This window comes from Canis lupus, chromosome 11 (genome assembly GCF_003254725.2).
Source record: "Canis lupus dingo isolate Sandy chromosome 11, ASM325472v2, whole genome shotgun sequence".
Taxonomy (NCBI): domain Eukaryota; kingdom Metazoa; phylum Chordata; class Mammalia; order Carnivora; family Canidae; genus Canis; species Canis lupus.
The window spans coordinates 63,714,840-63,731,731 of NC_064253.1; the positions used below are offsets into that span (position 1 = coordinate 63,714,840).

The 16,892-nt window shown below is 39.1% G+C and overlaps 1 protein-coding gene and 1 long non-coding RNA gene across 8 annotated transcripts in view; one reads left to right on the top strand and one right to left on the bottom strand.

Moving 5' to 3' along the window:
• The window catches only part of TMEM245 (transmembrane protein 245), a 102,256-nt gene that overhangs the window by 30,255 nt on the left and 55,109 nt on the right, over positions 1 to 16,892 (bottom strand). For 4 of the 6 annotated variants that reach the window (XM_025433270.2, XM_049116357.1, XM_025433269.2 and 1 more), the window contains 4 exons: positions 13,495 to 13,593; positions 10,276 to 10,407; positions 5,966 to 6,088; positions 5,691 to 5,836 (listed from right to left, as the gene is read on the bottom strand). In XM_025433270.2, coding sequence (XP_025289055.1) covers positions 5,691 to 5,836; positions 5,966 to 6,088; positions 10,276 to 10,407; positions 13,495 to 13,593 — 500 coding nt within the window. Of the gene's footprint in view, positions 1 to 1,598; positions 2,994 to 5,690; positions 5,837 to 5,965; positions 6,089 to 10,275; positions 10,408 to 13,494; positions 13,594 to 16,892 lie in introns of those variants that run through there. The other 2 variants (XM_049116358.1, XM_049116360.1) reach the window with 2 other exon arrangements.
• The window catches only part of LOC112650514 (uncharacterized), a 48,060-nt gene that overhangs the window by 12,473 nt on the left and 18,695 nt on the right, over positions 1 to 16,892 (top strand). The gene's annotated exons all lie outside the window — the stretch shown is intronic.

The window sequence follows — 16,892 nt, forward strand, 5'->3', positions numbered from 1 at the left end:
GGGTTTTCAGCAGTGCAAGGGGTCCAAGTCCCTTAACCCCTACACTGTTCAGGGGTCAACTATATATCTAACTCCTCTACCCCAGGGGCTTGAACTGGTTTCAGATGCCTGGTTAAGGGGGCACCTGGGTGGTTCAGTCAGTTTAGAGTCTGGATTCTGACTTTGGCTCAGGTTATGACCTTGGCGTCCTGCAGTTGAGCCGTCCTGCAGTTGAGCCCCACATCAGGCTCCCCGCTCAGCATGGGGTCTGCTTGTCCCTCTTCCTCTGCTCCTCCTTCAGCTTACACTTTCTCTTTCTCAAATAAATAATCTTTAAAAAATGCCTGGTTAGGATTTTTTCAAAGATTTTATTTTTATTTATTTATTCATGAGATACACACAGAGAGAGGCAGAGACATAGGAAGAGGGAGAAGGAGCCTCCCTGCAAGGATCCCGATGTGGGACTCGATCTCGATCCCAGATCTCAGAAGCCAAAAGCAGACACTCAACCGCTGAACCACCCAGGCGTCCCCCTGGTTAGGATATAATTCTTAACCAGCTGTCTTCCTCACCCTTTATAAATTCTAAGATGAAACTTAACTCTTTTACATGTTAGCTAATAACACTTCCCTTCAACTCTCAGCCCTCTCTCATTTCTGACCAAAAAGGGTGTTCTTGTGGGGAGAGATGGTGAGGAAGCTTTAAAAAAGGGGGGGGGGGGCTGTTTCATGGTTACTTTTCTAAATGGAGTGAGAGAAAGCTGGCCAGACAACCCAGGATTTGATCATATGACCTGCTTTTAATGGAATGAGACAGAAGCAAGGAGGGGTTTGGGGAAAATGGTAAGCCATGGTCAAGAAGCTATATGCCCTCAGAAGACACTGGGCTCTAGACCACAGACAAGTAGAGTGCACGTGTCTAAGGAAGGAGAAAGAAGAGTCCAAAAATCAAACTTTGCCTACCCCCAACCCTTCTTTACACTGGTTCTGCCCTCTTTTCTTTCTAAAGGTCAAATAGGAAGACTATCAGATTATTGCTCCCTCAGGAAACAACGAGCATTACCTTATCTACCCTCACCACGATATACTTCCCCTCAATGGAAGGCTAGGTAGCAGAGAGGGCAGGCCAGCTTCCAGAAACACAGCATGTAAAATTATCAACTGGGGAAAAGAATCACCCAGCTCTCTTCATTACTACCTAAACTCTCTTGAAAAGTTGTATCTCCCTCCGTTTCCTGGTTCATCTGCCCCAGAGACCTGGCTCCACAGTAAAATGTACAGAAACCTGGTTGACAGCGGAGTTCCCCGTTCCTGAGGGGGATGGTCACGCTGCACAAGCAGACCTGGTGTGCTGCTGAGGAGCACAGGGAGAAGCCGTCTCGGAAGCCTTGCAACCCCCCCCAGAAAAAACAGTGAGTCATTGTCACAACAGTGGTGTCACGTTCAATCAACTGGAGTCCTTGGCAGTCAATATTTGTACATCATTAATGCATGGTTTTGTGTCTTTGACAGTGCCCACTGATCACGGAGGCTTGGTCTAATGCTAACTAAAAAATTAACAAGGGGCTGCTTCAAACACATAGGCAAATAGCAAACAGTTGTATCTCAACACTAGTCCAATTATAAGGCTATTAAAATTAATTTAATTAAGTTTTAAAGCACCACAATAAGGAACTAAATACAAGACAAAGTTTCTTAAGGTCATTTCCTTGGAAACTTGACATAAAGGTTTAGGATTATTAGACCAATCTTTAATCAATTAGGTTAAAAAGGCTTTATTTTTACTGAGTTGGTTATTATTTAAGAACTCCAGTTAATGTGAGGCTCCCAAACATGCATAAGAGATTTTGTCTCTATTCCAGTGTTAAGAGAGCTATCTTTTCAAATAAGTGAAAATACATTTTCTTACAGCTTTAAACTCTTCCTTATACATTTTAAACAATTGTTTATAACCTGAAATTCATGAGAATTTCTTTTCAATGAATATTTACTTTGTTCAATGTCAAAATGCAAATACAGATTTACTGAATGATCGACACTGATACTTTTAATTCTCCGGTGTTGGATGCGGGGGGGAGAGGTGAGAAGCACGTTCACTTTCAAAAAGAAAAAAAATGAATAAATAAATAAATTTCACAGTACGTACATTCTCCCATCCAATTCCTAAGAAGGATGCCCACCCACCAATACTGAAAAGCTGTCATCCCACAAGCAAGAGCCATACCCGTGTGCATGCACTCATGTGGAAATATCACACACACTAAATTGCATTGAGGCCGTGACAACATGCAACTTAGTAATGTGCAATATCTCCACCAGAGCAAGCAGAATGGGAGCATCGGGGGAGAAGGGCGTGATGCAAACATTCAGGACACAACATGCTCTACGGAGACGAAAATGGTTTGGGGTTGATGGAGGCATGCCACTAACTCAAAAAATCATGAAATGAAAACCCAAATGAATACACAAACATATTCAATTCAGAAAAACACTTGTTCAGAACTGAGGATTGTAACTGAGGTTCAAATATTCAACAGACAGCAATCATCAAGTAGCCATGTATTTCAGAAGGCGAAGCTTCAAGAGCCAACACACTTTTGGTGCCCGGCCATGCAGTTAACTCCCAACTTCAATTCCATTTTCAGCTTATTGATGGATCACATAAAACAAATTGGATGATTTTCACTTGACCACTACAGTGATGATGAGTAATGGTTGGTGTTAATGAAGTCTGACTTCACTGATGATTTGCAGACTAAGTTCCACTCTCAGGACTTCATGACAACATTTTTGTAATCGCTTGTATAATATTTTTCCGCTTGAAATCTTTGTCCATGAAGAAACATATTCCATCTTGAACACAATCCTTCAGAATGAAAAAAATCTCACAAGACCTCTGAGCACTAGAACTCATTGTTATCTTACATATGTGAAAAGGTTCTTCAGAGGCATCTGTGTAAAGCCTGTCCATTTTAGGTCTTGAATTTGACCCAATAAAGAAAGAGACAAAAATCACTTAGAAAAGAAAAGAGAAAAAAAAGAAGCACTTAGACTGCTAAAAATTGTCTTGCATTATAATCTTTAATTTACATAACTCGATATCACTGTGGTTACACAAAAGTTCCAGACAAGTTATCTAGTCTGTATTGTTTTTTTCAGTTTTGAGAACGATTAAGATTACAGTTCTGGTACTGAGGATTTAAACTTTTTCCTATATTAAAAATATGATAAAATGAATGGTTTTATACCAGTATCCTTTGGAACTAAGACATGGGCTACTGTTATAGTGCATAATTAGTATGTATAATCCCAGGAAGAAAAGGCAAATCTATTTTGTGAAAAGGCATATATCTTTCCTATCCCTGTAGAGGACCATATTCTTTCTAACTTCAAATTCCTTGTGAGCCAGAAACTTGGATTTTTAGTTGTTAGCCTCATGTGTCCATTTGAACAGTCCTAAAGCACCACAAATTTAACTCATAATCTTCTGCCCCAACTAGCTGGAAGGCACCACGGTATACCAGAAGGATATGTGCTTTTTCTTTCTTTTCTTTTTTTTTAAGATTTTATTTTTAAGTGAACTCTAAACCCAACGTGGAGTTCGAACTCCCAATGCTGAAATTAAAAGTCGTATGTTCCACCAACTGAGCCAGCCAGGTGCTCCAGGATATGTACTTTCAATCAGCTGGACCAAGGTACAAACCACAGATCTGCTTACCAATTCCAAACAACCATGACATTAAAGAACTAAGTTTAAAACAAAGGAGTTGGCATATTTGGTATGAAAACAAAGGTAACTGGAATGACAGAGGACAGTTGACCAGTGGTTCACTCTAAGAAAGCAGAAGGAGAGAAAATTCAAGAACTATGATTTGAAGACAGAAAAGCTTTTGTGAGAATAAGAGTCAGTGCTAATAAAGGCTATTTCAAGAAAATGAAGTATCTTTCTTAAAGTTCTTAATGGGACAAAATAGATATTTTTCTGTAAGGCTTGGCTTTAGTCAATGGACTAAAGGATTTTGTCACCCCTTGACATGATTCATTCATTAGTTTTATCATACTGGGAAGGTAGACAGCTATTTTTCTTTTTGGTAGAGTTATTTACATAAACTTCCTTGAGTCAGACATAGGTAACTCATATAAACTAACGTGACTTGTTAGATTTTTCAGCATTTACTCAATAAAGATGATAACCAATGATCATATGGACTTAGAAGGGATGCTAAAGCCAGCAAGTGTCTTTCCTGAAGAAAACTGTTACATTAGATAATATACTCCCAAACTTGGAATTTTTAATAGATGGTCCCACACAGATATCCAAGAGCACCATAGAGGATAAGAGCATTTTTAAAAATCCAACCTGGAGCAGCCCCGGTGGCGCAGAGGTTTAGCGCCGCCTGCAGCCCAGGGTGTGATCCTTGGGGCCTGGGATCAAGTCCCACATCAGGTTCCCTGCGTGGAGCCCACTTCTCCCTCTGCCTGTGTCTCTGTCTCTGTCTCTGTCTCTCTCTCTCTGTGTCTCTATGAATAAATAAATAAATAATCTTTAAAAAAAATAAATAAAAATTCAACCTGATGGCCAATGAAGTGAGATATTGATGAAGACATTACCCAGGCCTTGCTAGTAGGAAAAAGAAAGATAACCCAGCAAACTTTGTAGAAAGAATATATTTTAGGAACATGCATGCTATTTGAATGTAACTAAGGGTTTTCCAGAGACCAAAGTGGTATCCTCAATCAATTGTTAAATGAGCGCAATGAAGAAATAAACCAAGGTCAGTCAGACAGAATTATCAGGGCAAATCAAGATTTCTAAGAAAGACGACTTCCAAGCAACACTATTTCTTAAAAGTAAGTAGAAACTTACTTTTGCCAGGCAAAGATTCACTATTCAAGTTTAAGGGCACTTAGTAAACAACTTCTTAGAAAAAGCAGCTCTGATGGATAACATGAGGATTTAATTTGGGCAGCTATGTGCAAGCAGTAAAAAATATACTAGAACCTAATGAGCTAAAAACAGTGGGGATGAGAGTGGGGAAAAAGCTGAGACAGGCCTGGGCTGCAAAGGGCCTCTCCCTACCTGAAATGACAAAGAGGAAAATGACTTGGAAAGTACATATGAAGAAACAAAGTTGAAGAATCATCTCACTCAGAAGCCACGCCTGCAATACACGGACCCCACAAGACATGATGGAAGTTTCTGGCCAGAACCAGTAATGCACACATAGCCTGGGACTTGAAAATAATAATAATAAACTTTGCATTTCTAGTATCCAATCTACTCTCATGCAAAGGGCACAGCCTGGCTACAAGGGAAGACAGGAAGAAACAGACTATCAACTGCCCCTCCCGGAGCACAGCTGCAGTTTCTGAGAACAGGAGGGCTCTGAGAGAAGGGGAGGTGTTTGTGTGGTGCCAGAGGTGGTTCTCCCCAACAAGTGACATGATGACAGGAACCGCAGCTAGAGTAAGAGCCTGCAGTGGAGGAAAGAAAGGTGGAACTCACAGGACAGCAGGAAACTGGATCTTTTTCTGATCAACACTTGCACTGCTCACGTTATTCTCTCACAAGGAAATACGAAATTTTGAAAATACCAGGGTCTCTCACTAGCTTAGCACCAAATGTTATTAGAAAGGCTCAGGACAGAAAGCAGGCTTCTCAGAGAAAGCAGTTTCTGATGGAAAGAAGAGCAGCATAAATCTTCTCCCTACCTGATAGCTTCTTCCACAGACTGGCCAATTATATTAGAAGAAGGGCCTGGCTGAGACAGTGGTGTCAGGCTTATCACCCACTTCACTGGCTTGTAGTACTCATCACTGGAACTTAATAGATAAAATAGTGTGGTCAGGAAAATTATCTGCAAAACAAAGGATAGTATCTCCTAAAAAATCACATTTGGAAACTAGAGGAAGGAAACACAAATGGAACCAAGAATATGCTTTACTACAGAAGGACAGGTGACATGCACTTATCTATATGTACATACCAGAGACAGCACGAAATTGAGAAGGGCGGTCCCACTGTAGAAGAGGATGGTCAGGAGTGTGGTGACAGTAGTGAAAAGCAGGCTCACATTCCGGCTCATGACAATCCACAGAGACTCTAAGATCTGATGAAGAGGGAGAGCCAAACATCAGCACTAATCCTCAAGGAAGAAGTTTCTACAGCTCTTTATTGTACTTTTTCTTTCTTTTTTTTTTAAGATTTTATTTATTTATTCATGAGAGACACAGAGAGATAGGTAGAGATACAGGCAGAGGGAGAAGCAGGCTCCCTGCAGGGAGTCCAATGTGGAACTCAATCCCTGGACCCTGGGATCATGACCTGAGCCAAAGGCAGATGCTCAATCACTGAGCCACCCAGGCACCCCTCTACTATGCTTTTAATACAAGTGTATTAGAACCAGAAACTGAAAAAACAAGAACTGAGTATTATTTTAAATGGAAAAAAAAATCATCTGAAAGCATCTGAAGACTGAACAATAGTAAGGAAAATGGTTAAGAAAATCATGGTGAATCTAATTCCAAATCATATTAAGTAGCCATTAAAGAAATCTCTATTATAACACAGAAAAACATTTTATGATATACTGTAAAGCTTAAAAAGCAGGAAACAAACATTTTATATATGGCATGATTAGAACTACGTAAAAATGATATGCAGAGAAAAAAATACCTATAGGAGAATATGCCAGAATGCAATCTGTGTAGGATCACAAGTGCAGACTATGAAAATTCTAGTATTGGTTTTAGCTGCCCCCTCCCACTTGCCACCTCCAACTTAGATTCACCTAGAAATACATAAGCATTGTAATTTCACTTCAATAATTTCATTAGAATTGGGGGGAATCCCTGGGTGGCTCAGCGGTTTAGCGCCTGCCTTCGCCCCAGGGCGTGATCCTGGAGTCCCTGGATCCAGTCCCACACTGGGCTCCCTGCATGGAGCCTGCTTCTCCCTCTGCCTGTGTCTCTGCCTCTCTCTGTGTCTCTCATGAATAAATAAAATCTTTAAAAAAATTTTTTCACTAGAATCATAAGCTGAAAAATCTTTCTTCAGATAGATGATGACCCTTATATCAAAACCCAAGACCTACTGCCTTCATTTACTCCATCACCTGCAAATTCACTAGAGCCAGTTATTAAAATAGTTATTAATAGATGTTAAATATTACTAAAAGAAGATGTACAATATTTATGGCACACCTACATGTTTCCATTTCCTATCTCTTCGGAACTTAAATTCCCTCATGATAACATCTGCTCCCTGTGACAGAAGCAATGCAGATGATGTGATCTTCATTTTATTTATTTATTTATTTTTTTTATTGGTGTTCAGTTTACTAACGTACAGAATAATACCCAGTGCCCGTCACCCATTCACTCCCACCCCCCGCCCTCCTCCCCTTCTACCACCCCTAGTTCGTTTCCCAGAGTTAGCAGTCTTTACGTTCTGTCTCCCTTTCTGATATTTCCCACACATTTCTTCTCCCTTCCCTTATTTTCCCTTTCACTATTATTTATATTCCCCAAATGAATGAGAACATATAATGTTTGTCCTTCTCCGCTGAGTGAAGTAAGTCAGTCGGAGAATGATCTTCATTTTAAAGATAGACAAACTGAAGCTCAGAGATTTTTTTTTTTAAATTGCCCAAGGGCCTTGAAGCTAATAAGTGGAACTAGAGCTGGGACCAGAAGTCTAATGTCTGATTTTATTTTGGTGTGCCCTTTCCAAAACAGCAGTTCTGTTTTTTGTCATATGTGCAAGTTATACCATCTGTTCTATGAAAGGACTATCCATTCCTTTCCTATCTCAAATGTACCACTTATAAAGGCATATTCTGTTGTCTCTGGCGTTTCTTGCAAACCTCAGCTCAGTCTTCATAAGAGAACTTTTGCAGGCTGGTGTCATTTACAATAACTCCTTACAGAAAATCTTGAAAATGCTTTGCAATGCCTACAAAAATATGCATGACTGACCATTTGACCTTGTGGGATAAAGAATGAATGAATAATGCCACTGATTCCAAAAATCAAACCAACAATGCCCTTACTTGTGATTTTTACATGCATTCTTTTGGGGGCTTCTGTCATTTTGGAATTTTTATCAAAAAAATGTTTAAATAGTTTCTGGGTCACACTGATAGGAAATACTCTATGGTAATTCTTACGAAATTAACTGAATACACGAATTGTAGACTGGCGGTCCCCAACAATCAAATAACCTTTCTATGTACCCCAAGGGGATTAGGAAGAAAGGTTCAGAATGTGACAGCTATTGGATATTACAAGTATGAAGGCAGAAATAAGAAATAAAAAATTCGATCAAGAGCTGACCCTCATGCTGTAAGATTTTTTTTCTGATGAGCTTGGTAGTGATATGTGATTGAATGTGATTGTTTTATACTCTGTAAGAGTATGTGTTGATATTTAGATGATATACAGAAATCAGAGAACCAATATTCCAAATGACCAGTGCTTATTACAAAAGCATGCAAGAATAAAAGACCCATTTCTAATCAAGATAGATCAATGGACTTGAATATAAGACAGTAAAAGTTTATTGATATGGTTTCAAATTCCACACAGCAACTAACCTTTAAGAAATACCATTTGTTGAGTTTTGGTGTAGTGTCAAATAGCCACAATTATCAAAAAAAGCTATTAAAAGACTCCCCTCTTTTGCAACTATGTATCTGTACAAGGCTGGATTTTCCTGGTATACTTCAATCAAAACAATGTATTCCAATGGACTGAATGGAGAAGCAGATATGAGAATCTAGAGACTAAGCAGCTTTGCAAAAACATTAAAGAAAGACTCTTCCTACTAAATTATTTTTTGTTTTGGAAAATGGTTATTTTGTAGATGCAAAAAATGTGTTAATATGTAACGTTATTTTTAGTGAATTGATAAGTATTTTTAAAGCTCTCAGTTTTAACTGCCAATATCATAATAATCAACAGAACCCATATAAACAAAAATCCTGGAATCCTCAGATAAAAAAGTTTCATGGCCACTGGACTAGAGAAAACAGAAGGAAGGGACTATCAAAACCATAAAGTCTTAGAGCTGAAGGGCATGAATCTCTAGATTTAACTCCAAATTGAGATAGCTGTATTAGGTGAATGGGAGGAAAGGCAAATGTGAGTGCAGGGATGGGGGAAGGAACCAAAGGTGTTGCAAGAACACTGAGAAACTTCAAAATCACATCTTTATCATCATCTTCCTATCAGGAAGTCAAAATATAATACTGAAAACTACAAAACCGAGCAAAGATACATAAACATTATTTTGGAAATTTAGAGCTAAATACCCAGAGAAAGCTAAAAGAATTGATAGCTATTTCTGGAAAATGAGACTGAAGTGGAGAAGCACAAGGCAAGGGCATGGTTATTTTTTACTAAAAAAATCTTAAAATAGTTTTGACTCTCTGCTATGGTCATCTATTACTTTGATAAAAATCTAATTTAAAAAAATCTAGTAAAAAAAATAAATAAATAAAAATAAAAAAATCTAGTATTGTGGGGTGCCTGGCTGGCTCAGTTGATAGAGCATGCAGCTCTTGATCTTGGGGTTGTCAGTCTGAGCCCCACTTTGGGTGGAGACATTACTGAAAAATAAAATCTTAAAAAAATATCTAGCATTACAAACTTCAACTTTTGTTAATGTGATGGAAGTCATGAGTCTATTCATAAGAAAATTCCTCTCATCTCTTGTGAAAAGCGACATGCCAAGACCCTTTAAAAAACACACTGTGGAACCAAGAGGGTCATAAAATTTCATCAGTGCTGCAAGCTGTTCCTTGCTGCCTTTGACCTTCAGCAAATGAGGCAGAGAGGTGGGTGGTACATGGCCGGAGAGTGGGCAGAAAATAACATGCTGAGCCTCCAAAGAACATCCAGTCTCTCTGACATAACTGGAACCGTATTTCCATCTGCCAAAGACTCTACCCACCAGAATGGCTGTCCTCTCCCTAGTGGTCCAGCTTGGAGATGTTCTAGTCAGCGTAGGGGGACAGGGAGACCTGCATCTGAGAAGCTGAGAGTCCACAACACTGCACAGAGGCTTCCAGATTCAGCATCTCTCAGTTACTCTCCAACCACAGAGGTGGCACCAGGGGGACTGCTCCGGAGGCCTACAGTGTTCAGACACCTAGTGCATTTAGAACTCTCAAAATTGTAGATGTTTTGGCATTAAAAACAGGGTAACTAAAGGCCTCTTAGTGTGCGAGGAAAACTGGAAATTAGCATTTCTATTTTCATTTCTAAGTCCAATTTAACTAAAAATAATATTTCTTACCGAGAGAAATGTCTCAATGTTCTCGTGAACAAAGGAAGCAATATCTTGCCAGTCCAGAATGTCTCCCAGCCAGCTATTCTGACGATTTATATGCATCTTGTGTCCTTTGTGTCTTCCAGAATGCGTTACATTCTATGGAATAAAATGGTTCAGACATGAAATTTCCATCTTAGCCCAAAGCATAAAAAGGATAAATACCCCCACTTTGGTTTAGATCCACTTGAGTATTTTAGTAGCTACTCAAAGGTGAGAAATTTTGCATTCTTTAGGAAATCAGCTAAGAAGTCCATCTAAAGACCTGAAATATGTTTTCCTGTTTACCTTCTCAATACCATGTGTCAGCCTAGCTCAAGTGCTCCCTTCCTAAATATATTTGTGAACAGAGTTTATTCCTCAATATACATATAACTATACACCAACACAGCTTTTTTTTTTTTTTTTTTCTTTTCAGCCCCTCTACCTTTTTTGGGGGGGGTTTTGCTTTTTTCCTCCTTTCCTCATCAACCTAATCTTCCATACAAGATAATGAGAGCAAGGAAGAGAAAAGAATATAAAGTGCACCTGAAACTAATACAATGTTACCTATCAATTATATCTCAACAAAATGTGGGGGGAAATGAAAAAAAAAAGAATGGGAGAAAATCTAGCTTTTCTATATGGAAGATAATTACACTGACAAGAATACAGGAATAATTATATTTGAAAGAGATATGAATAAATAAATGAGTAGTGAGGTTACCATTCAAAAACAGAAGTAGTTTTTTAACACTTTGTTTACATTCTGACACTTTTGCTAAAGGCACAGTGACATCTCTTCATTATGCAATGAAAACATTAGGTCCTAAAGATGTAAAGAAAGCAATACATCTATCTATTTACAAACCTATGTTTTTATTTTTTTTTTAATATTTTATTTATTCATTTGAGACAGAGAGAACGAGCTGTGGGGAGGGGCAGAGGTAGAGGGAGAAGTAGCTTCCTCCTGACGCAGGCTGATCCCAGGACCCTGAGATCATGACCTGAGCCGAAGACAGACACTTGACTGACTGAGCCACTCAGCTATCACAAAACTATGCTTTTAAAACACTGACCTCAAAAACAAAACAAAACAAACAAACAAAAATAAACAAAAAAAAAACCACTGACTTCCCTAGACTATAAAATGAAGCTTTTTAAAGGGGGTAAGGGATAGAAAAAACTACTAGTGGGATCCCCGGGTGGCGCAGCGGTTTGGCGCCTGCCTTTGGCCCAGGGCGTGATCCTGGAGACCCGGGATCGAATCCCACGTCGGGCTCCCGGTACATGGAAGCCTGCTTCTCCCTCTGCCTGTGTCTCTGCCTCTCTCTCTCTCTGTGTGACTATCATTAATAAATAAAAATTAAAAAAAAAAAAAAAAAACTACTAGTAAGCAAAACCCTAGAGTTAGCAGAGGGAAAATGTACCACCTTTCCAACTGACCAGTTCTTCAGCAGATAATTCCCTAGAGATTCCTCAATTATTTCTAACCTCCCTCCCATCTTTGAAACCCACAAAAACCAACATTGTTCCTTTAATTCATCCCAGGGGAAGAGTAAAAACAGGTCACTAAGCAACAAATTCAAATCTGAAACTGAGCTTTCCTCCCTTCCACCTCAAGTTAAGAGGTTGGTATGTACATGGTCCTCTTCTCCTTATGGTCAACCCTGTGAAAAATGACCACCAACTTGTCCCATTGCCTACCTCCTTTCCCACTGGACAGTCATCTTCCACAGCACGGGTCCTGGAGGCCCACAGGCCCTGCCAACCCAGTGTGCAGCAGACCCCACACAACCGCCTGCTTTCAAAACCAGCATTTGTATATTTAGTGGAAAATGACAGTATTTTCCATCATTAATGCTGAAGTAAGAGTATATCAGCAAAAGCAGCTGGCGAGGGTGATTAAAAATAAAAATTTCCAGGGATGGCTGGGTGGCTCAGCGGTTAGGCATCTGCCTTTGGCTCAGGGCATGATCCTGGGGTCCCAGGATCGAGTCCCACATCAGACTCCCTGCATGGAGCCTGCTTCTCCCTCTGCCTTGTCTCTGCCTCTCTCTGTGTCTCTCATGAATAAATAAATAAAATCTTAAAAATAAATAAATAAATACATAAAAATGGAGCTAGACCAAAAATTGAGATGGGGCATCAGTATAAAATATACATCAGACTTCCAAGTCTTGTAAGAAAAAAAAACAAAGGATCTAAAATATCTCATTAAGATTTTTTTCTACTTGCTTACATATTGAAATGATAATATATGGGGGTATAGTGGGATATGTGAAATATTATTAAAACTAATTTCACCTGTTTATTTTTAGCTTTTTAATGGGGCCAGTAGAAAAATTAGCATTATATATGTGGTTTATATTGCACTTCTACATAACAAGATTAAGATGCTGTTGAAGATGATGAACACTGAATAAAAACACTACATCACCCTACGACCCAGCAATTGCACTGTTGGGGATTTACCCCAAAGATACAAATGCAATGAAACGCCGGGACACCTGCACCCCGATGTTTATAGCAGCAATGGCCACGATAGCCAAACTGTGGAAGGAGCCTCGGTGTCCAACGAAAGATGAATGGATAAAGAAGATGTGGTTTATGTATACAATGGAGTATTACTCAGCTATTAGAAATGACAAATACCCACCATTTGCTTCAACGTGGATGGAACTGGAGGGTATTATGCTGAGTGAAGTAAGCCAGTCGGAGAAGGACAAACATTATATGTTCTCATTCATTTGGGGAATATAAATAATAGTGAAAGGGAATATAAGGGAAGGGGGAAGAAATGTGTGGGAAATATCAGAAAGGGAGACAGAACGTAAAGACTGCTAACTCTGGGAAACGAACTAGGGGTGGTGGAAGGGGAGGAGGGCGGGGGGTGGGAGTGAATGGGTGACGGGCACTGGGGGTTATTCTGTATGTTAGTAAATTGAACACCAATAAAAAATAAATTAAAAAAAAAAAAAAAACAACAACACTACATCACGGGGACTGGTGGGTTCCGCCATGGACATGAACCATCAAATCAATCTAATGTTCAGTGACCTAAAGTTTAAGACCTTATAGTTTAAAAATTCCAATAAATGATATCTCAATGTTAATATCTATCTAATTAACATCTATCTAGTCAACGAGTCTGTAAAATTAAAAGACTTTAATTTACAACTGAAATCCTCTAATAAAATAACTTACCTTTACAAACCAAGAATGGTACAATCTGTCCCAAAGTTCTAGTACTTGCTTTTCAATCATAGCAGTATTGTTCACCTTATCTCCCAGAATTTTATGAAGCTGGAAAAATACAGATATGATCTGGTTTAATATGTCAGACAATAATCCAGTAAAATTAATTCATGCTGGGTCTTTACATTTGTTCCAAATCAAACTAAAATGTTCCAGACTATTTAATTGCCTCTAGGCCATCTTATCATCTTTCCTTAACCATCTTATCATCTTTCCTTAAGCTATACTCTTCAATATTCCTGGCCAATTTCCTTGCCTTTCTTGGCCTTTTGCTTCTCTCTGTTTTTGGGGTCTCTGAGAGAGCTACTTCCAGTTGTAAGAGAATGGTACATATGAAGCCATGATCACTGACTTAGCAAATCTTATTTGCCCAGAGAAGAATCTGTTGCAGATGGCCCAAGTGCTCATCCATTACACATAAATCTCATGTTACATTTACCACTGGTAAAGAATTACCACTGAACTTCAAGTAAAATTTTAGGACCTGAGCTATACACACACATATTTCCCATAGTTTGCTGAAAGACATCAGGTCTCCGAGTTATGACTAAAGAGACTGGCTTCAGGATCTGTGGGAATCAAGCACAGTAAGACAACTTTGAGGAAATTTATTCATTATAATACCCAATGTTTTATTACTAAAACATAGCATAACAGTAAAGTATTTATTTGTTTATGGAATGCATGGGAGTGGGGAGGAGGCAGAAGAGGAAGATAAATTTTTAAGCAGGCTCCATGCTTAGGGCCTGATGTGGGGCTCATTCCCACAACCCAGACCATGACCTGAGCTGAAATCAAAAGTTGGACGCTTAACCAACTAAGCTACCCAGGTGCCCCAAAGACATTTTTAAATATATACTAATTTGTAGTCCCACTTCCTTATCACAACTGTTTTCATTTTTCCATATCCTCTGTAACTTTCTGTCTTTTATAGATATAATTTAGAGTTCTTCATCACTAACCTTCATCTTTATTTTTAATTGTTCCATATTAGTTCATTAAGTTTTGTGGTTTTTTTAAGATTTTATTTTTAAGTAATCTCTATACACAACTTGGGGCTCAAACTCCCAATCTCAAGATCAAGAGTCACACGCTCTACTAAATGAGTCAGTCAGGCATCCCAGTTTATTAAGTTTTGATATTATTTTATCATCATGCAATCATGGGATAGAGATGGTTCCCAATTTTTAATGTCACAAGTAACACTGCAATGAATGTCCTTAAACACAACTTCCTTCTTACTGATAGTAAGATAAATGTACAAGAATCAAAGGAAAGAGGGACTTTTTTGGTACTTGCTATGCTATGCATTGCTAAATTGTCTTCTTTAGGGATTGTATCAATTAATATTTTCCAACATTGTTTAAATAAACCAAATTTTCTAAAGACTTATGGACAGTGTGCCTGCGTGGCTCATCTTGTTAAGTATCTGCCTTTGGCTCAGGTCATGATCCCAGGGTCCTGAGATCGAGTCCCACTTTGAGCTCCCTGCTCAGCGGGGAGTCTGCTTCTCCCTCTCACTCTGCTACTCCCCTAGCTTGTGTGCTCTTTCTTTCTCTCCGTGTCAGATAAATAAATAAAATCTTTTTAAAAAGACTTATGGACTAATAAACTTTTAGATAATAGGTGTGAAATCGTAACCAATTATTTATACTTTTCTTTTTCAGTTACAAGAGTGACCATTTTTCAATGTATATTTTCCTTTGCCTGGACTATCCACACCTTTTGCTCGCTTGGCACTGTTATAGATATCTGAACCATTTTTTAGACATATTTGATGCAAACACATCTGCTCAATGTTTTCCTCTATATTTTATTTATTCATAAACCAAACACAAATTAGTGAATATAATAAAAGGCATTTATCTTTGCACAGCATTGCACAATTTCCAAACGGCTTTCACCTACATTATGTGATCTTTACAACTCCAAGAGTTAGGCAGAAAAAAAAGGTTTTTATCACCTTTGTTCTTCCAAGATGAGAAAGCAGATTTAGAAAGGACCCATGACAGACCCAAAGCCAGGCAACTATCTGGTAGAGGTAGGATTAAAAACTCAAATACTCTTTCAACTACAGCATATACAACCTATGAACAAAGAACACCTAACACAGCAAGCTGCCCAAAATAGCTAAAAGCCACAATTACCCCAGTTTAATTTCCTTTAATTACTTTAAATTTGTCCTTTAAGTATCACAAATGTCAGATACTCTCAGACTTCCTACTACCAATTCTTTCTGTCATTGTCTGCTCAGTTTCCAAGATCCTCCTTTAATCATAAGAGCCCCCAGTCTAAGCTGTCTGCATAGTGGCTTTTGCCACAATAAAGCATTATCTCAAACCTGCATCCTTTTTATCATCGCACAACAGTGAATAACTCTACAACACCACAACTATTGAGGCAGAATTCAGCATCATTTCAAATCTGTGGTGCCGCCAACCATAGCAGAACATCACAAACCTGAAACATTATCCTGTAACATTACAATACGTATTGCAAGTCACAAGGAAGACTGGGCCAGAGAGCATGGAGCCTGATGGTCATGTCATTGCTACCCAGGTTTCAGAAGAAACAAGAAAGCACAGACACCATTGTTGGTACATGAGATGCTCTTTGCATACAAGAGACAATGAAGCACTAAGAGTAGTCGGAATGCCATTTGGGAGCTGGGTAACGTAAGGCGAATAACCTCATCTATAAAATGGGGATAGTGAGGGATCCCTGGGTGGCGCAGTGGTTTAGCGCCTGCCTTTGGCCCAGGGCGCGATCCTGGAGACCTGGGATCGAATCCCACGTCAGGCTCCCGGTGCATGGAGCCTGCTTCTCCTTCTGCCTATGTCTCTGCCTCTCTCTTTCTCTCTCTCTCTCTCTCTGTGTGTGACTATCATAAATAAATAAAAATTAAAAATAAAAATAAAAAAAATAAAAATTAAAAATTAAAAAAAAAAATGGGGATAGTGAGTCAGTGGGCAGTTCTCTGTTCTCACTTTGCTTGGAATCTTGACAGAATTTACCACCGCTGACCAAGTCTTTCTTGAAACATCTCTCAGCCTCTAGGACACACAGGATATTCTTCCCACCTCACAGGTTACTCCTCCTCAGTCTTCTCTACTGGCTCACTTCTATGACTTTCAAAAGCTGGAGTGTTCCAGGAATCCCTCTTTGGTCCTCTTCTGTCTGTATTGTCTCCTTAGGCCATGTTATGAGAGAAACTGTGTCCCTCCTAAATTCATCTGTTGAAATCCTAATGCCCCAGGACCTCAGAAGGTGACTGGATTTGGTGATAGAGTCTTTATTTAAAGAGGTAATCAAGTTAAAATGAGGTTGTCAGGGTGGGCCCTACCCCA